The sequence below is a fragment of the Stegastes partitus genome, unplaced genomic scaffold, assembly GCF_000690725.1.
Source record: "Stegastes partitus isolate 25-593 unplaced genomic scaffold, Stegastes_partitus-1.0.2 Scaffold90, whole genome shotgun sequence".
In the NCBI taxonomy this organism is placed as follows: Eukaryota; Metazoa; Chordata; class Actinopteri; family Pomacentridae; genus Stegastes; species Stegastes partitus.
In genome coordinates this window covers 849023-870181 of record NW_007577821.1, presented here as the reverse complement: position 1 = coordinate 870181, position 21159 = coordinate 849023, and the positions used below count along the sequence as shown (strand labels likewise).

Sequence of the window (21159 nt, the reverse complement as noted above, 5' to 3'; positions counted from 1 at the left end):
ACTGCCACCCCTAATAGAGACATGGCTTCAAAATAGCTGGTTAAGAAATAATGTGCAGCTAATTTTATAAGGTTAAAATTGCATTCTGCTCTATAAACTGCTGAGTTCTGTATGTGCTCTGACAGCGCACATCCACTTGTCTTTTATCTTGATGGACAGTGAAAGCAAACCCAGGGCGTACTGTGCCAAGCAGTGGATAGTCATAGCCTGCAGCTATAGGCCGTCTGAGTACGGATGAGAAAGACGTGACAGTGGGCTCCAGATTTTAAATGGCACTTTCATTGTGTCCTTGTGACCGATGATCTTAGAAATGGAAGTAAGGGCATAAAGGTAATGGACTGGAGGACAATAGTGCAGTGTACTGTGATGAAAATGTGCCCATAAGTGCTATTTTGATCGTAGAGTATGTTGGGCCCTTGTGCACTTGCAAATCAATGGTGCTGATAATAAAATGTATGGATCAAATATGCACTAAATGTCTTCTCTGTTTTTTATACACTAGTTATTTTTTCAGATAAATTAGATTGACTGCTAGTCAAAAACAGATAAACACTGCAGAACTTCCATATGTATGAGCAGAACGTGGTCCGACGTTGAAATAACCAGAAAAGAACGCCGGATAAGCAAATCACAGGCCTCGTTTAAATAATCCTAAACCCTCAGTCCAAAAATACAGAAGTACGTAGAAACATCAGCGCTTTAACAGTATTACACTGTGTAGTTTTTCACCAGTGAGACCACCAGTTTCTATTTTTTTTAAAATTCCAATCTAAAAATGCACACGTGAATGTGCAGCGGCGCTATGAGTAAGGCTTCTGGTGGTGCAAAGCCTTCATGTTCATGCACTTCCTCCGCAGACTAGCGGGGCCCCGGGGGGCGGTGGAGTGATTACAGGCGTCTCCACGATGAGCTGATGTGATAAAAACAAACCTATCTGTTCTCAAGAATCTTGTGTTTGCGAAAAAAAAAAGTCACATATGCAGTTTCTGATTTAGTCATCACTAAATAATGTGCATGAAAAGGCCAATGTTGACAGCACCTTTATTACTTCAATGGATATTTTCAGCACCGTGTGAGGAAGCTTTTCAGTAGAAGTGGTGAAAGCACTGCCCAGACCCTGCACCATAACCAGAAGCCTGTTATCTTTCTGAAAGCTGTTTGACTGCAGTCTTCCCACTGAAACATACGTAGATCCTAAGAGGAAGTGACACCAACCTAGGACACGACTAGCGACTTCATTTCACACTGTCAAACTGTTAGTTTTCACTTTCAGTTTGCAGAGTTTCAAAAGGAACTTCACATTTTCAAAAGGAACTTTAAAATCTCTGTGCTTTCACAAATTTGTAAATACAAGTTTATGTAGGATAAAATAGGATTAATAGGTTAAGCTCACACACACACTGTTCAAGTTTAAAGATACTTTATTAGTGTGTATTATGCAAATCATGACAGTGTTTCTTTCTGTCTGGTTTTTGAGATTATCTGTGTGCTGCTGCAATAGAGTTACATCTGTTTGGGCTTGTTTGTGCTGCTCATATGATGACAGATTCTTTTAGAAACATAGAGTAGCAACTTCTCTCTCCTAAAACAGTATCACTGTTAATCTGGACAACCACAGACCACGCTGTCGACAGTTCTGCAGAACATAGGGGCTGTTCCTTTGGTCAAATACTTCCAGTCAACACTGCTGATTTTTTCTGTGACTGTTGCCATGAATAAATCCCAGTTATTAGTAGTTTTTTGACTACTGATTTCACCACTATTTCACTGTTTTTCATAGACTTCACAAGGTTTTAGTTTGGGTACACACACTTTAATTTTACTTCAAATTAAGGTTGGTACAGTTAAACAACACTACTTTTGGGTTAATGGTGTATAGAAATGCATCTTTACCAAAGACAGACACAAGGACAATTTCTCAGTGTTACTAGCCACACAGAGAGATTTTTATTATTTTTTTGTGTTTGGGTGAACACATCTATTCATGTTATTCCACAAATTTGATGATTTAATTAACATTTTGGCCCTAACATGATAGTTGATTTAAAAAAAATACACCAGTGGCTCTAAGTGCTATATTAATTTTGCCTTTCCAGTTCCTGTGCTTGAAGAACATTCGGACTTTCCTGACTTCTTGCTGCAGTGTGTTTGGGATGAAAAAAAGTGACCTGTTTGAAGCCTTCGATCTCTTTGATGTTCGAGACTTTGTAAAGGTAAACCCCCGTTCATCACGATGGTTTTCCGTCGCTGCACAACGAATCTGATTTGATATGTGATGACATTTTCCAACAACTGTCAAAATTATTCTTTTCTCTTTATTTCTGGTCTTTTCTATTTTTTTTCTATTAGTTGCCTACTTTATCTGCAGTGATTTATAAAAGTCTATAAGCTTTTAGGGATCTTGTACCTTTATAAGTTGTTTTACAAGGAAGTCGGTTTGAGCAAGCACATTATATGCTTTACACTGTCAGAGCTGAGCGATGATGGCGGAATTGGATGGAATTAGGAATAATAACATTTTGAGATGCAAATATGTGAACATTTAGTTTTTGTTGTCCAAACTCCTCACAAGTCATGAAAGAAGTCACAAAAATGTTGCTTAGAGCACAAGGAGAAAAAACTACTTTGTTAAAAAACAACAAAATAACATGAATTAAAAATAAAATTTTTTGAGAAAAGCTTAATATTCTGAATTGAAGACTCTCAAGCAAAATCTGAAGTGCGTAAACAAGTGAGGTTTTTGCAGATGATACTATGTGATATAATCGTGTGTAAAGAGAGAGAAAAAAAAACATAAAATGGAAATCACCAAAAGTTCAGTGAGTTGTCGTCACTGCATCAGTGCTGAAATCCATTTGGTCTGCTCTAACTTCACAAACTGTCTATAAATCCAGTTGCACATTGAGGTTTTCACAATGAAGACCTTTGTGATATAGAACCAGTCAGATGAAAGATTCCTCTTCACCTGATGGAGACGAGGCTTGTGTTTCTCTGTGTGAGTTTGAAAGCATTCAGTATTTGTCCATCCATTGACTGCATTTTTACTGTGCACTTGTGAAGGGATTAGTTGACTTCTTTTTACTGCTGTGTTATTGTGGGAGCTGGCTTCAGTTTGTGTACACAGTGTTACCAGGTCAGTGGGTTTGTAGTGCGCTCCGCCGAGCTCCTCTGTGGACTGTCGCTCGCAGCACTGGAGCCTTTTTATGAAAAACTCTGCTGAAGACAGCACACTCACTCTGAGCAGCCCTTTTTTTCCACATTTCCTTAGTTTAGTGCGTTTGGTGCACAACTTTGCCTTGGAGCAGTAGGAGTTGTCTGGGCATTTAGAGGCTATTCACAGGAAAATACGGCATTATTTGTTTCTTAAGCATTTAGCTTTTGGAGTCTGTGTATTAGTCTGTATGTATTTGTTTATGTAAAGACTGAGCCAGAGCTTTATTAAGCTTAACTAGGGTTATTTTTATATTCAAATATTTTGTCAGAGTATTTATTTTGTGTATTATAAATCATTTATGAGGTATTTTGAGTTTAGAAAATGTCAGGTGTAGTTTGGTACAGCATGTGTCAGCAAATTTTAATGAAAATGAAAAAGCGAGGTTAGACTCTACAGAGACAAAAGCACAGAGGGACTATTTCATTCAGGAACATCTTGCATAATTATACATACTATGCATAATTAGAAAATTGATTTCATCTCCCTGCAGAGAACTGACAGAGGTGGGACTATGACTAAGTGCATATTGAACTTTGTGTGCAGTTTCCCACACAGACTTCTTTCAGTTCAGTGTGTTGTGTTGTAAAGAAGCTTCCAGTTAATCTGGCTGCTGATAATCCCACAGGGGAGGCGCTGCCTGCAAATATGTACAGGACATCCAAGCCAGGCTGCATAATCTCAGTCATGGTCAAGGGTTGTCCATCAAACAAACAAGCTTCCGGAGGGGAAGATTGCACTGCATCATTATGTTTTTTTTTTTCACAATTAGTTAGAAATATGGGTGTCTGCAGGTTCAGCAGCTGGGTTGGATTGGCTCCAACAAGTGCTGTACAGCTGAACACGAAATGCTCAATCTCTTCCTTATTTGCCAAGGGAACATCTCAAATCTCTGCCAGTCTAATCCACTTGGGGTAGAGTTGTGCCAACTCTGCCCATAGATTGAGCATTAGTTCACCGAATATCTAATGAGAGTTCTCTAACCTACATTCCTCTGCTGAGTTACTGCTGGCTTCACCACGGTCAGGCTGGAGGCCAGAGAGACGAAAGGAAGAGGCAACAGTGTGTTTATTTATTACTCCAAAATAAAATAATATCAACCTCTTGACTGCATTTAAAAAAAACTAAATATTTGCTTACTAAATTCAGGTGAACAGGGAATTGTATTTTATGTTAAAAGATGACTATTTGTTTTTGGCATATGGGGAAATAATGTTATTGGCTTCCTGGCAAAATGTCCACCACGTGTCTGCACGGTAAATATGAGGCTACTGTCAGCAGTCTACTAGGTCACCTTAACATGAAGGCGAGAAAGGGGAAACAGCTAGTCTTCCTCCATTGAGAGGTTACGGAATTAGCAGTAATTAGACGAGAACGTAGACTGCAGACCTCTGCAAAAGCTCTGTCCCACTGGTGGCGCTGCAGGGCTTGAGCTGCAAACAAGAACATTTACTGGGTTTGTCCTTTGCCCATGCTCCACCTGTTCACTAGCTGTCATTAAAATAGACAGACAGACAGACAGACAGACAGACAGAGAGCACTGAAAATGTAAACTCCTTCATGGAGGTAAAGAACATATGAAGTTCTGGGTGTCTCCCCCAGGGCCTACTTTATTTTGGGGATTGACTGATTTTCTGTCTGGTCAATTATTTGATGTGATATTCAACATTTTCCAGTTATCAGTATTATATATATACATATTTTAACCTAATCCAGGTAGAATAAATTCATTTAAAGGTGCTTTTTTGTAACTCTGACACCGCTGCCTCTTTGTAGCTGTCATAACCACAGTGTGGTCTGGAGCGATATCCTGCCCTCAGCGCTGGCACCAACGTCTGACTGCTTACACACCAATCAACACCGAAGGATAAATGTTATATATATATATATCTTTTTTTAAATGAAACATCTAAAACATAAACATACAATGGCATTTCAACAGAGTTGTAGAGTTATAGACTTGTATTGCTTTACTCAGCTCCAATAACTGACATAAGTGTGAAAACAAACTCACACTTCCCACATCATTCATTTTGCTGTTTCCACCTTCAGCAACTAAATAGAGAATTAAAAAATCCATTAAGTTTCACTGAACACATTTTGTAATGCATTCTTGATCATAACTTGCTTTGCTAGAAGTCTCTGCTTGCCATTGTGGGGCTATACATTCATCAGAGCGTTGTCAGAAATCTGATGGACACTTGGGGATCTGAAAATGTTTGAAAGACTACTTGACTGAAACACATGTTTAGATTACGGTGCATTTGGTGTTACAGTTTCATTAGACAGGGTTGATGTATTACATTGTGTCTGTTTTGGGACAGTGTTCTGGGGACTTAAGATAATGTAGGCCACAGTCACCAAGGCGGTCAGACTTCAGCTTAGCTTGTGGCTTTGCTTCTCTTGTCACATGTGGCTTAAACTAAGTTTCATCTGCAGAGTAAGGTGTGAGAACAACTTGTTTTTAAAACAGCACAGAAGGATTCACACCTTAAAGTAAACAGGTGTTTAGATGTTTCCCTGCTGTATTCATATGAGTATGTTCTTCTTTTTCTTCAAGACAAGAGATGTTCAACTTTTCCTTCCTTAGTTACTCGCACCACCTGTCTACGCAGTAGTCTGTTTCCTGCAACCCTTCCTATTGTTAAATCAGTTGTGACACGTGTGATATGTGCAACAAATTGTTGGTAAAAAAAACGCCACCGAGATCAAGTCAGTCATGAAATATAATGTTTACAACTACAGAATGCTCTCAAAGCAAAAATTCAACGGGGATTGAAAGGCTCGATAGTTCACAGTAATTCATCAGGTTTCTGAAGTCAGTTGAAATGTGACCTTTAGGATCTGAGCGTATTTCGGGTATAGAGTCATGGAAAATTGATGCACAGCTACGTACAACTCGTTTGCAAAGTTAAATCATCTCACTTCAAATGCAAATATTTTTGTTTGTTTCAGGAAAAAGCCTGTCGACTGCTTTAAATAACTCGTGATTATGCAGAGGCCTTTTGCCTATTTAGAGATTACAGACAAGAAGCTTTTAAGTCACAAGCACACCTGGGTTCAGCCAAAGCCACAGCACTCATTCACACAGGAAGAGGAGATAAACTGCAGATAGACAGGCTGTTACATCTAACCCCGTCAGCTATCATTTTGAAGAATGCCTTCAAATCCAAACCCTTTGACACGCTGTGGTGCTGTTAATAGAAACCTCTTCATACCAAACCAAATTATACAGTAAAGAGTTCAGTAGCAAATGAATAGCTGTCTTCTACTAATCCAGATGTTAGAATATTTCCCTTCACTGTTTCTCTGACAGCATTTACTGATTGCACTGTGTGAATTGTTGGGACTCTTGTCATAACACTAGCCACAAGAGTAAAATCGTTTAGTAGAACTATATTTCTGTCAGTTAATCTATCCAGTATTCTATCAGTTGATGTAAATTGATGATTAACATTTAATTGAAGGGATTTTTTTGTTAGTAAGCTGTATGCCATGACACGAAACAAAACATAAACAAAGAATACACAAAGAAATGTGTTTAAAGTAGTGGCAGGCGACTTTAGGGTGGAATGAGTGTAGTATTTAGCAGCTACACGTTCAAAAGACATTCAAAAGCTTTCCCTACTAATGAACAGACAACACCTACAGTGGGCTTACCCCTTCTGGAGGTGCATCTTCCACATTACCAGCTGTGTGTTTTCTCTGCAGGTGTTTGTGCTGTGCTGCTGTGATCCACATTCTGCACTGTGTACAGACAATCTGTTTGTTCTGTAATGATTTGATGTCCTCATTGGCTTTCAAGGCCTTGGGTCTTTCTGTTAAGGAGGTTGAACTCTGTTGCACCTGTCATTTTCTGACTGCACCCATGACTGGAGTCAAAAGTGACAGATGTCATGAAGCAACAATTGCACAGTGCATTTTAGCAAAAGATGCATCAGTTCAAAGTATTGATGTCAGTGATGTCAACTAACTGTGTGATATTTTGAGCACTAAGAACTATAAGAGAAGACAGAACTATAAGAGAAATCACATAATTTCTGCTCTCCATTCATTTGTGTTCGTAGATCTATAGAGTCACACAGGATATTATCACAATTCTTAGGTATTTACATCTAATAGTGAGCATCACCCGTAAGTTTTTAAGGTGTACTTTTACATCTGCAGAATTAAACTGTGACTGAAAAAGTGCAGATCACTCTAAATCACTACCACTTTCAGAAGTGTGCACCTTTCTGTTAGTATGACAGCACTTGTCGGTATGTGACACACATACACAGACCTCAAGATCACACTGACACAAGCACAGCGTGATGCAAAGGAGTGGGTTTGAGGTAGCATGACCATTTCCTGTGGACCATTTCGCCTCCGTCGCTGTCTGCGTTTCCTCCTTTCACATGATTCGAATTTGATTTACTTGCATAATGAAGTACAGTAGCAATGTTCTGAATAACTTTTTTAGAATGTAACACAGGAAAAAAAAAATAACGTATGGTTTCTCGGTCCTATACAGCATACTACCCAAAAGAGCATACAATTATAGCACAGAGAGAAGTCTTATGAAGAAAAATAAATGTTAAAAAAAAATTGCTGTTCACTTTAATGATGATGTAGTTTAACAATTTAATGCAATGTAGGGTGCTCAGTACAGTTTAATGTATTGCTTCATTGTTCTTTGCCAATATTTTGCTGCTACTGTGAGGAGCACATTTTTCTTGGTACTTGACTTTTATCTTAGTGTTGTTACTAACTTCATGTGTGCACATTAACCACCCCAACAGCAACCACCACTCTGTATTCTCTTTTAATTATTGTTTTGTTTTGCATTTTATTTCTTTATGAGACAGTAATGATAGAAAGATGCCAGACAGTTAGTGGAAAAGTTGGACAACAAAGCTCTATAGTGAGATATGACCATGAAACATTGCTTTTTATGGTTGGTGTCTTGACTCCAAAGTCAGAGGTATTCATACCTGACTTTACTTTTTCATAGCAGGAGTTATTGTGTTGCTGCATGCTGAGAAACTGGTAATTAGTTCTTGTATACAAATGGATGATAAATAGTTGGCAGGGCATAGCAAATGGTTGCTTGCTATTGTGTTGTTACCAGTGTGTTTATACATTGCCTCTATAGCTTTGGTATGATTACAGGACTGCAATAGGTGGTTGCTAAACAGTAGCTGCTCAGTGTCTTAAAGATCAGTGTCAGTGTTAAAGATTCCATATTGTGCCCCTTGTCAGCAAATTCATGAAAGTCTCACATGCCTTCATAAAGGATTTTTTCATTTTTCAGCTCCAAAATACTGCAGAGGTGGTTCACTTTACCACATCTGTAAAACACTGTTTTTAGTTTCAGTGTCTATAGGCTTTAAATGCTGCTGCTGTCCACGCTGCCGTCAGGATGAAGGCTCAGTGCGTCAGTGATTGACAATGCAGGGCAGAACAGTTATCATGGCAGCTGACACAGACATGAATGAGTGTGTGAGATCAGGACCTTTTAAAATTGTTTTTAACTTTGTCTCTAAGCGATCATTTGGCATTGAATTATTGTAGAATTGATTGCACAGCCGTTGTTTTTAACTCCTGTGCGTGGAGAGTTTGTGAGACGCTGTCACGAGTATAGAATCAGTAGTTTAGTGGTGCAAAGCAGCAGCTTGGAAATGGTTTTGATGTGACTGCAGTGTTGATGGGCTGTCTCAGGCACAATTTCATACTTGTTTCATTGTCTGACAACAGAAACAGAATAATATGTTAATAACTTAAATGGGAGTTTGTGTACATTAATGTGCACTATATATGTGCACACAGAGGAGAGAGGTAAACAAAGGATTGACAAGGCCGTCTTTAGTTTTCACTGAAGTACAGCAGGTGATCAGTAATTAATCCTGTCCTTGTTGATTGGTTTCAAATCACCCTTAAAGTTCCTGCCATTTCTGAATGTCCCGCAGCATCACAGTTTCCACAGCACTCTGTACTGGGGGCGCATGATTAAAGCTAACGCTGCACAACAGGCCACCACTAAGGGTTTTTCTATTGTTGGGGTCACATGCGTTAAAAGTAATACAGTGGGTGTTCAGTTTCTCAGATGCTAGGAGTGCTTGAAGACTATTGTGTTTACTCTTACTGCCACAAGACAAAATAAAAATGGATTTTCACCACATGGGACTTTTACTTGGTGGTAAAAATGATTTATGAAGTGTTTGCTTTGGTGATTACATTGGTCACGAGTACATTTCCATGTGTTTGTTAAGTGGTTTGTACATTTGTCTGTGCTGTGTTCACATCAAGGGAGGGATTTTAGGGATGAAAAAGATTTTCTTGTTAATAACTAGCAAGCAGACTCAAACACACTGTGCATGGAATATATAAAACTACACCACATCCACTGTAACAAGACTCAAAGATGGACTTATTTGTTGGGTTTTCGGGCAGTCTGGTATTATTATTAAGCAGCAAATCAAGTATATCAGAGCTTTGAATCCGAGTTCACATTTATAATTAAGGTTTAAACACTGACATTTATACTATGTACAACACATAAACTGGTAATTACAATAATTCTGACATTAGCATTCCATGCAGGAGCCTCTCTCTTACACACACTCTGTGTCGCCTCTCTCTCTGAGCCATTCAACAACATGATTTCACACGGCTTTGTTTCACCAGGTTATGGACACTCTATCCAAGCTCTCTAACACAGCAATTGCTCAGCAAGGAGGATTCAAGTAAGTCACCAAATTCAAAAGAAAACAAAAATGTGCTGTAGTTAACCTCTCTGTACCTGCATCTTCCTCTCACCATCACATTACCTCCTCTTCCTCCCCTCTCCAACACTGACGCCACAGTTTGAGCCACATCCCACTTGCTACATTCCAGTTATGAAATCTATGAGCAGTGAGAAACCACAGTTTTTTGTTTGTTTGTTCCCTTTAAAATACAGATTTTATATTTAAACAATCTATTTATTTCTGCTTAAATTAAGAATATACAAACCACAACCACAAACAACAGCAGTATTACGTTGGACATGACAAAAATAAGATATATATTTAATATACTATATAAATATTTCAGACCAGATGGAATGACAGTGTACACACTGATATCAAAGAAATAAGTAATAGATATTTTTAGTTAAACTGTCTTTTCTTAGCAAAAAAAAACTGCTGTGTTTTTTGTTAAAAATTATTAATTAATCTTTGATCATTTTTGGCATCTACTAAACAGGAGAACAAAGGAGTTGCAGATCTTTCTCAATAATATAAGGCACATGTATTTTGAAAACCTAATTGCTATTTTTCAAGCTGCACTTGTTAGTTTGTCCAAATTAATTATTATCAATCTGTGCCCTTTTATGATGTCCAGAAGCATATTAGACTGTTCTGGATGTCTGAATACATTTTCATACATCAAACGGTAGTTTCTTGACCCCTTGCCACGCAGCAGCAGCAGTTTCTTCCTAGAATTTTTTTTTTTCTGTTAAGCACTGAACCTCACACTGCTTTGCTTTTCCCTTCCAGGCCATTTCCAACAGAGGAGAGCCTTAAAGACGAGGACATTTACAACAATCTGGAAGACTTGATCGAGTATGTATGAGGCTTCTCTCTGCGGGCCCATTACGGGTGCTGATAAAACGTCATCGTTTCACTCAGTAACAAAACCTACTCTGCTCATCATCTATGCTCCCCAGGGGTCCTGACACCCACATGTTTTGGTAAAAGGCTTGGCTCAGTTTCTTTGTTACTGTCAGAGGAAACAAATGAGTAATCCTGGTTGTTTTTGCTGAGTGCTTGCATACCACCCACATCAAGGCTCTGGATGGGTGCTGTTGACTGTTAGATTGATAGATAAAGAAGGATTAGCGTAATTGAATATGGATAGATCAGATACAGTATTTGTAAAGTTTTCATGACACATTTAGGGCTTCATAGGGTTTCAGGTGTAGATTTCTTCTCTTGCAAGTATTTCCTTCAGTGTTACACATGAGCTGTGATCAGCAGTGGTGATGAGATAATGAATATGTGACAAAGAGTAGACATTTGTTTTTCATTTTTTAATTTGTATTCTCTTGCTTTAATATAATGAACTGAAAACAATTTATGCGCTCACTATTTATCACTGTTTGAATTTTTTGCTGCTAAATGATGCTGCTCATACACGGTAAATGGTAGTTATGGTGACTGTAAATAATAATACATAATTACAAATCGTTGCCGCTGCAAGAAGTTACTTGTGATGGATAATTAGCACAATTTAGAGATGTTAATGTGTGTGTGTGTGTGTGTGTGTGTGTGTGTGTCTGTATGTGTGTGTGTGCTAGTGAGAGTGTTCCTGAGGATGAGGATGACTTGTATGCAGCGGTCTATGGGATGGAAGACGACTATGCAGGTGGAGAGATCTACGAAGACCTCATGAGGACTGAACCGCATCCTCCACAGGTACTGCATTGAGTCAGCCTCACACACACGCACACACTCTCAACTTCATATCTTCAACTGGCACATAGAATACTTCAGCTTCATGGGATAGACATTCAACTATAAGCTACAATATTCAAATTGATAACATTTTACTGCAACTTCTCACTTGGTACACCATTTGTCAAGATACTAATAACAATACTAGTCGTACTACTACTAATAGTAATAAGACCTGGGACTCTTTGTTTAACCCCTTCCACCCTGGAGTGCCTTGAACTTGGGCTGAACCTTGTAAAGGTTTCTTTTTCAAACGCTATGAGTAAAACGGATGTTGTGCTTCATTGCTGTTGCATCACTTTTGGTAGAGTTATAGTTGGAAATATTAGAACTGGGTTAATAGCATCAGTTTCATGGACTCCTCGCCATAAGAGGCATTATTGTATTCCAAATGCATCCCTAATCCAAGGTTGTTCATTTTGACCTCACAGTTTTGCATGTGTTACTAATTTATTTTGAGGACGTTTATCTGCTGGAAATTTCAAAAATAGCCCAAGGGCTGAAGTAAAAGTAGCGATAATACAAATTGCTAGTGAGGCCAGGAACCACAGATCGCAAAGATGTGGCTCTGCAGCTAGAGAAACCTGCAGAGAGGACACAATACAAGTACTGTTTCTCAAGGCAGTCTTCACCTATAAATAGAAACAATAATGAGATTGTTTCCCTCAGTTTCCTACACCCTAACAATTTAAAATGGTTTCTTTATAAATATTGACATGTACATTATGCAAAAAAATAAGAAAGGAAAAAAAAGGTTCATGGACGCTCACCATTATCAGTGTGGTAGAGCCATGAGTGAAACCGACAATTAGTTTCAACCCATGTAGGGTCCCATCCTGATAGCTGGAGCTCCCCTTTAGGTTCTTCTCCTCTACTCTCATCTTGCTCTCCTGCTCCTCCACTCTGATCTCCTTCACTTTGTTCCACTGCTCCTCCCTGTCTAATTTTGCTTGTCTTGTACGAATTAAGTACATTGAACATTTAAGGCTTTTCTAATAATTCCTGAGATAATGTAATTCAAAGATGTATGTATTTATTGTTTTTTGCAGAGCTTGAAAAACAGCACCTTAGCATTGGCGTACAATTGTACAAACTCCTTGTCTCTGATCTTGCTTGTATCATGTTTGAACAGCGCGTGCCCATCCTCAGGGCTTTGGATGCGCTGTCCAGTGTCTAATGCTTGAACAGCTCTTAACCTGCTGAGAACATTTTGATGTTTCCGCTGTCACCGAATCTCTTTTGACCGCAACTGGAGGTGATTTCGGCCACCTCAGTCCCTTCTCATCTGCTCCTTCACCATCTGGTTACACTTCTTCCTTATGGCTGTGTGAATGGTGTTGTCAGAGGAGTACATGTTCCAAAACTTCAGGTGTTCTCGCACCTTCTCGATGGGGCAATATAGCAGCTCAGCCACTGCAAAGGGATTGGGAATCTTGCTGTCCACAAATTTAATGGCTGTGAAGATTCTCAGTCATCCAGGTCATGGTTATTCTGGTAGATTAATTGTAGCAACTGGACTTGTTTGAGTTCCTTGAAGACATTTCACCTCTCATCCAACAGGCTTCATCAGTTCTGACTGACTAGTTGGGAGTTCCAGATACTTGTATCCTAAAGGAGCGATTAACACCTGAGTTTTGGTCTCAGTTGGGGGTTTGTTGCTTCTCCCCCTCGTTATATGGGTCGTTAGTGCTCCCCCCTGCCACAAAGGGGTTCGTTAGGGTCTTTTGTGGCTAGGTGTGACTGTAGTTTCATCTTCCTGGGGAGAGATCTTAGGACTGAATTGTAAACAGGTGAGAGATGATACCTCAGACTTCCACCTCTGTTGAGGGATGGTCTTTCCAGTTTGACATAGATGGCTTTTTTCACCCCTCTCTCAAACCATCTGTCCTCCCTGGCCAACAGCTCACTAGCTCCCCATTGCCCTTCATGCAACAGTACTTGACGGCCCTGCTAAACCTCACAGTGGTAGACACACACAGCTGAGGTTCCTAAGCCTGAGACTTAAGGCAACAACCGATGTCAGGTTCACCTTCTTGCCATCCAGGAACTTGCTGTTCCTTCTAAAGTAGATAATACGAGCCACCGTTCATGTGGTGGAACTTCTTGTTTTCAGTGCGCAGCAACTGGAAGAGTTGGATTTGTTGACAGGAGGGAGTGAGAGTTGTGAAGTGTGCGGGCATCTCGAGGGTCATGTCCCAAAATTCAAACTTGTTACCCGTTACCCCTTTTGGCTGCTCTAGGCTCTGTAGTCCTGGGACAAACAGTGCCTCTTGCATGAAGCACAAATTCACATTGCCTTTCCCAGTTGTTGGGATAACGGCAGTGTAGGTTCCGATTATGGACCTGATGCTGTCGTTGTAGATGAGGTTGTGTTTTTCAGAGTATTATGTGACCATGGGAATTACTTTCTTACCGTTGGTACTTTACAGTTCTTCATTCAGCATATAGAAGCTTGTGTAGTTACCATATGCCAGCAGCCTGTGTTTGACACCAGCCTTGTCTACACTTGCCATGGACTCAAACTCATTCCCACCTTCAATATCCACTACATCCATCAGCACAAGCAGGAGTGAACAGGAAGGCTTTTGCTGTATAGTGCCGGCGCCCCGATCACCATGTTCCTCATAGTCTTGTAGACGGTTTTCAGTTTTGTCTCTTTCAGATAGTTCCTCTTGCTTGCATATCATCAGCTTGACCACTTCATCAAACAGTCCTTGTGTGCTTTTGCAGATGAAAACGTCTGTGTAATCTGAATTAAAATACCATGGAGGGTGTTCTGTCACGATAAATTTAAGCGTTTTATCCTCCATGTTGTTTTGTATCGCTGTATAATATCACTCAGTTTCCAATACCACTATAAAGCCTAGTGTGCAATCAACCAGGCTGTACACAATAATAGGCGCACTGTAGTCTAACAGTTGAGCCAGTTGGGGACCTCTCAAAGCCTTGCAGGCTGTAATTCTGATCGGGCCTGTGTAGAAGCTTTTATACATGCCAGATTTTGCATGTGGACAGATGGCATCATCGTGAAGATCCCAAAGAAAGGAGCCATGAGTAAATGCAACAGTGCCAAGCAAGATCCTGGCAAAGATCATCATCCAGCGAAATTCAGAGGGAGTAGATCAGTGAATGAGAAACGAGCAAGCAGGTTTTTGAAACGTAAGGGGATGCAGATATTCACCCTGAGAAACATCATTGAGCAGTGCACAGAATGGCAGAGACAGCTGTACATCAGCTTTGTAGATTTCAAAAAAAGCCTTTGATGGTGTCCACCAAGATAGTCTTTGGCACATCCTGAGGGCATACAGCAGATTGTCCATGTCATCCAGAGCTTCTACAACTTCACATGCAGGGTGGGGAAAAGCAAGTCCAGTTTTGAAGTCAAGACTAGTGTCAGGCAAGGCTGTTCAATGTCGGCGCTGTTTTTCAACATTGTTATCGACTGGGTGATGCAGCGCACAACAGACATGCCATCAGATGGACCCTCATGTCAACGCTTGAAGATCTGCTCTCACACACCCTGTCAAGTTATTTGGGTTCTGACATCAGCTCTGCCTAAACTTGAAAAAGGCTTGGAGGTAGTCACAGATGACGATTGGGCAACTCAGCTCTTGTTTGCTTTGCTTTAATTTTTGCACAAGTATGACGCAACATACATGGTAGCTCAAAAGCAGTAGTAGTGGTAGTAGCAGTAGCAGTAGCAGTAGCAGTAGCAGATTGATAACCTTTAAACACACAACATGACACCAGTTATTGGTTTAAACATTTCAAAGAAAATAAACAACTCCAACTTAAATGCAATAACATTTCTTTAACCACATAGCATCACTATTATCAAATTAAAACCAGGAGTTTAATCAAAATTGAATCTTAAATTGCTAAACAGTCATACCAATAGCGTTTCTGTAGGTCCTCCACACTGATGTCAGCATGGAAACCTTTGTTCCAACTGATCCACCAGATCACACACAGCCTCCACCAATTTATCTGATTATCAGTCACCTGACCTTTCAGCTCAGCGCTGCCCTCAACTGTCACATTACAAGACTTGCTTTGGTATGAAATTATATTAACACAAGAAAAAATAAATAAATAAATACTCATTTTACTTTTAACTCAACACACCCATCAGCACATGCAAGAGAAGACGTCCTTTCTTTGCAGCTTTGCACAAACAGTAGGCCTGAAGCTCAGCCAGAAGAAGACAGAAGTCATGATGCTGAATGTACAACATCCCGCACCAGTCAAAGTGAACGGAGAAGGTCTTCCAACAACTGAGGAGTTCACCTACCTTGGCAGCATTGTCAGACATGATGGTGAAGCGGACAGTGATATCAAGAATCGCATCAGCAAGGCCAGAAACGCCTTCAGAATGATGAACAATGTTTGGAGGTCATCCCAGTACAGCACCAACACCAGACTAAGACTGTATCAGAGCTGTGTGCTTTCCACCCTACTGTACGACTTGGAATGCTGGAGGATAATGGAGTGTGACCTGAACAAGTTGTCCACTTTCCATACAAAGAACCTAAGAAGGATCCTGTGTATTTTCTGGCCTGAGACCATCTCCAACCAACAACTTCTCGCCCGTTGTAACCAAGAGACCATAGAGACCATCATCATGCGAAAGTGTTGGGGATGGATCTGATGTGTCACCTGCAGAGAGCAGGGCAGCATCACCCGCACAGCCCCACATTGGACACCAGAAGGAAAACGCAAGCGGGGACGACCCAAGAACTCCTGGAGCCGGACTGTGGAAGGGGAGCTCAAGGCTCTACAGCATGCCTGGGGAACCATTCAGAAGCTGGCCCAGAACAGACAGGGGTGGCCATCCTTTTTTGATCCATTAAGCGCGCTGTAGCTAAAGAGTTGAGCCAGTTACGGTCCTCTCAACGCCTTGCAGGCTGTAATTCTGATGGGGCCTATGTAAAAGCTTTGATACATGCCAGACTTTGCATGTAAGCTCATTCCCTTTCTGTTGTTTGGATATCCAACCACAGCTGAAGTATCCAGCTGCGGCTGTTTTATCCGATCATGGTTGACGTTTCCAACCACAGGTGAATTATCGAACTATGACTGTTCCAACCAGGCTGTACACAACACTGAGCACACTGAGTTGATGCAGTTTTTATTGTAATAAATAAATATGTCGACCTGAAGTTATCTTTCTGTTTCATCTCTGTCAAACCTTTCAAACCCTCCTGTTTTAGATCTGAAGACCTCAAAAGACACAGCAGATTATTCGGTTATTATTTTACCTGATAATGATGATGAAAAGTGTGCAGCAATTAGTCTTTTTGTATACTAATGTAGACACTATACAAGTCAAATGGAAACTGTTCTAATTTTCTTATTTATATTTAAAATATTTTAGTTGATATTGCTTGGACCTACAAGGGCTGATCTCTGCAGTGACCTGCTGTTCTGACTGTCCGTCTAGTCATCAGCCTCCTGCTGCACCTTATGGCTGTGTGATGCATGCAGGGCCAACTGCCTATTATCTTGCTTGTTCAGTGCATATACACTTTCTTGTGAAACAAAGTTATAAAAAGACAGATCAGATGATAATATCCAAACAACATTTTCTGAGATATGTGTCTTTCTAGAAGCAGGTGGAGATTGACGTCCGAAGCTGCTGCCTTACAGAGATCAAACAGACGGAGGAGAAATACACAGAGACCCTGGAGTCCATTGAGAAGGTACTGAACCTCCTGTGCATTGAGATCACATGTTGCTCATGACAAATAATAGATTTCTCTGTGCCAAATTCTTACATCCTAATTTGACTTGTAGTAAATGATTAATTATTATCATTTTAGCATCATATTTACAGTACAGACTTCAACACACTGAACACAAAGGTGGTGTATTTTAGGGGCATTTGAGGGAAATTCACCGTTATCAATCCCCTAATTTGCCTGGCTGTTGGCCTGTTCTCACACATCTACTGTGTCGTCGGTTAATGGTTTCAGTATGAGTGTCACTAGTTGTGATAAAGTTTTCCGCAGAGCAATATTTAAGAGAGAAGAGCTGAGAAGGGGAGCTGGAATGTTTCATTTAAGTTTTCTACTGTTTTGTTCTCCAGTATTTCTTGAATCCGCTGAAGAAATTCTTCTCTGCAGCTGAAATTGACAAAGTTTTTGTCAACATTCCAGTAAGTCCCGCCTACTAGTTTCCCTTCTTGCCACATGAAGGTCACAAAAATAGAATCTTTGTGTTCAGATACTGATGACCTCCTTCTCTGACGCAGGACCTGGTTGAAGTTCACAAGAGCCTGACGGTGGATGTGCAGGATTCCATCCTGAACAAAAATGCCTTAAATCTCTACCAGATCTTTATCAGCTACAAAGAGAGGTATCAGAGAGGTTATCAGCACATTGCAAGTTGATTTTTGGTGCTGTTTTTTTCATTTGAACTTTTTATTTTGGTGAAAAAAAATGATGGAACACTATTAATTTGCTGATAGTAATTTGTTAAAGCTCATTGATTGATGTCTTCCTAATTTGGCTTGTGTTGGTCTATATCAGCTTTAGATGTGCAGCAGGTGTCACTTTAGGTTCACTATTTGTTGTCAGTATACAAGCAGAAACACTACAATACACTGACTGAAAAATACTGATGCACACATATATACATTACCCCTGAGTCAGCTGGGATAGATAGACTCCAGCCCCCACGCAACCCTAGTGAGGATTAGGCAGTGTATAGATAATAGATGGATGGATGGATGGATGGGCATACATGCTTCTTTTATGCAACCCATGTTAACCAGGTCTTCACACAGGTAGCCATACATTTGAACTATATGACAATATTAGTAAAGCTTAAAAAAGCGTAGACTGATACTAAATGTTGCTTATGTTTTCTTTTTTTTGAGTGCAGTGTAGAGGACTGTCCAAAAGGAATCTGTAGCAGAGAATCTTTTGACACCATCCTTAATACTAACATGATTGCAAACTTATTGTGATTTATACTTCATAGTTTCCGTTATTTTGTTTAATTTGTTCATTTGTGTTACCCTCTATGCACCTCTGTGTTCTTGACTTTAACTCACTGGGCCTCATGCCCTTACTGACTTTCCTCTCACTTGTAGGCTGCTCATTTATGGGATATACTGCAGTCGGGTGGAGATCGCCATTGCTGTTTTAGATCTCATCTGCAAAGAGAAAGAGGATGTTCGACTGAAGCTGGAGGTGAGTTATATGATGAAGTGTCTAAAACACACAGACATAACATCCTCCTAGATCTAGTGACCTGTTATGTATGACTTTGTGCTGTGTTATGTTCTGGTCCACTCTCAAAAATAAAACAAATATGCAAAAGACTTGAATAAATGATTTAAAATAGCACAATAGTCAGACATTAAAACAACTGAAATACATGTAAACGTAAAATGCTGTGGCTTGTTCTTTGAAATTTTTTTAAGCCACTTAAGTCTAATGTTAGAAAGTATCTGCTGTGATATCATCTGGACTGTTTAACATGTGAGTCAAGAAGCAGAGGGGCATCAGAGGGGCAAAGGTTTGTGGCATCTTATATCTGCAGTTCTTTTATACTCCCCCCCCCCCTTTTTTTTTTTTTTTTACTCCCCCCCCCCCTTTTTTTTCTTGCACATATTTTTACTTTTTTTTCCATTGAAACTCAATTGCCAATATTGAATTCAGTAAGAATAAGGTGCCTAAAAAACACACAAAAAATACACACACAAAAAACCCTACAAGCAAAATAAAAAAATAAAAATAAAGTAAAAAATACAAGTATCCTCTGTTCCCAGCCATCTGCCAAAATATTCAGAACAGTCTTAGGGTGGCTTTCTTTTCTAGTAGAAATAATACTGATATGTATCCCAAACCTGTGGGCTGAACTACATTGTATGTAATACAGGCCTCAACATGGTTAATAACTGTACCAATGACCTACACACATTCTTACATGTTTGCTGAAAACCCCTGAGAAAAGAAGAACAGTTAATTTGCCATCAGTTCATAAATCACAAGAAAAGATTTTCATCACCTCAGCAAATTGTGAAGATATAATTTGCTGTCAACACATAAAACAAACCACATCAAACAAAATAGCTTAAGATAGATGAAATAGGTTGAAAGGTATTTCATAAATGAGCCCTGAGCTCTGTCATAATGTCATAATTAGATAACGCTGACAAACTTCAGGGTTAGTGACAAGTTTGAATCCTAAAACATTCAAGGGTATAGAGGTATAAGCTGTGGTATGGCACATGACACCTTAACTCTGTGTATTGATGCTGAATGTATATATCTATGTTGAATTTGTTCCAGGAGTGCTCCAAAAGAGCCAACAATGGGAGGTTCACACTGAGGGACCTGCTGGTTGTCCCGATGCAGAGAGTCCTCAAATACCATCTCCTTCTACAGGTCAGCAAAGTTATTATTCTCTAATTTAAAGCAGAAGGTGTCACAGAAAACTGAGAGTCTGTAGAGCTTTTTTTTTTTTTTTTTTCTGTTTAGTGATTCGTTGATATTATCATAAATCAAGTGAATACCTTATCACTAGATTTAAAACCCCTGATTAGATATGTTGGGTCATTTTTGTGTGGTTTTACTGACTCTGAGTGGTTGTGTTGAAAAAAAAACCCTTTATTTTATTCTTCTTATTATTAGGTTTTTTCTTGTTTTTTAGTTTAGTGCACATGTAACTACTTTAGACTGAAACTAAGAATTATTATTATTATTTTTTAGCTCTTTTCTGTTGGTCCAACGTTTTCTTGCAGTGCATATCACTTACCACTTGAGGGCGACATCCTCCACATGTTTGCTTCATTATTTCCCCCCTTCAGGGTGATATTTTGACATATCATTTAGATCTCCCATTTAGGCTTGATATCTGACATTTCAGAACACAAATGCAGTAAAAATAATTTCGTGTCAAAACATCCCATGTTATAAAATTTCCGGATTTTCCCTCGACCCTTTTTGAAAGGAGGATTTCTGATTCCAAGACTGCTTTCAAATGATATATCTACATCTAAAGTCATCGTTGCATTTGTGCTGATTTGATACATCAGTTCATAAAATCAGGCGTGTTTTCCAGATCAGTTTTGTATGAAACAGTCATTCATACGCTGGCTTTCTACAGAAACCAGACATGCAGCCTTTTCAAAATCCTTCTAATTTCAGTGCTGACTGATAAACTGTATGGCACCGTCTCCCCTGGTTAGTATGAATCAAAGGTCAGGCAATAGCTGGCAGGGCAGACGAGGGCAGTGCCTAGAGAGCTGTTTCAAATTGTTGTGGATGGTAAAGGCCTGCGTGGCAAATGGTATTGATCCTGGGAGTTCTCAGCTGCCCCCTGAGGACAAACTGTGTGATGGGGGCAAAAAGGGAAGACAGGGAAGAGGAAGTGGTGGCGCAGAAATGAAGAGAGAAGATACAGCTCAGTAGGGAATCTGTAGCCGTCATGCTACGGACACACTAGTTTTAAGAATCGCTAATC

At 39.7% G+C, this 21159-nt stretch overlaps 1 protein-coding gene across 3 annotated transcripts in view; it reads left to right on the top strand.

Annotated features, from left to right (window-relative positions):
- Window positions 1–21159, top strand: part of LOC103353959 (guanine nucleotide exchange factor VAV3-like) — a 55969-nt gene that overhangs the window by 1714 nt on the left and 33096 nt on the right. For 2 of the 3 annotated variants that reach the window (XM_008277168.1, XM_008277166.1), the window contains exons 2-10: window positions 2097–2213; window positions 9878–9936; window positions 10732–10797; window positions 11532–11649; window positions 17295–17387; window positions 17774–17842; window positions 17939–18042; window positions 18782–18881; window positions 19986–20081. In XM_008277168.1, the coding sequence (XP_008275390.1) occupies window positions 2097–2213; window positions 9878–9936; window positions 10732–10797; window positions 11532–11649; window positions 17295–17387; window positions 17774–17842; window positions 17939–18042; window positions 18782–18881; window positions 19986–20081 (822 nt within the window). The remainder of the gene's footprint in view (window positions 1–2096; window positions 2214–9877; window positions 9937–10731; window positions 10798–11531; window positions 11650–17294; window positions 17388–17773; window positions 17843–17938; window positions 18043–18781; window positions 18882–19985; window positions 20082–21159) is intronic. The other variant, XM_008277167.1, reaches the window with a different exon arrangement.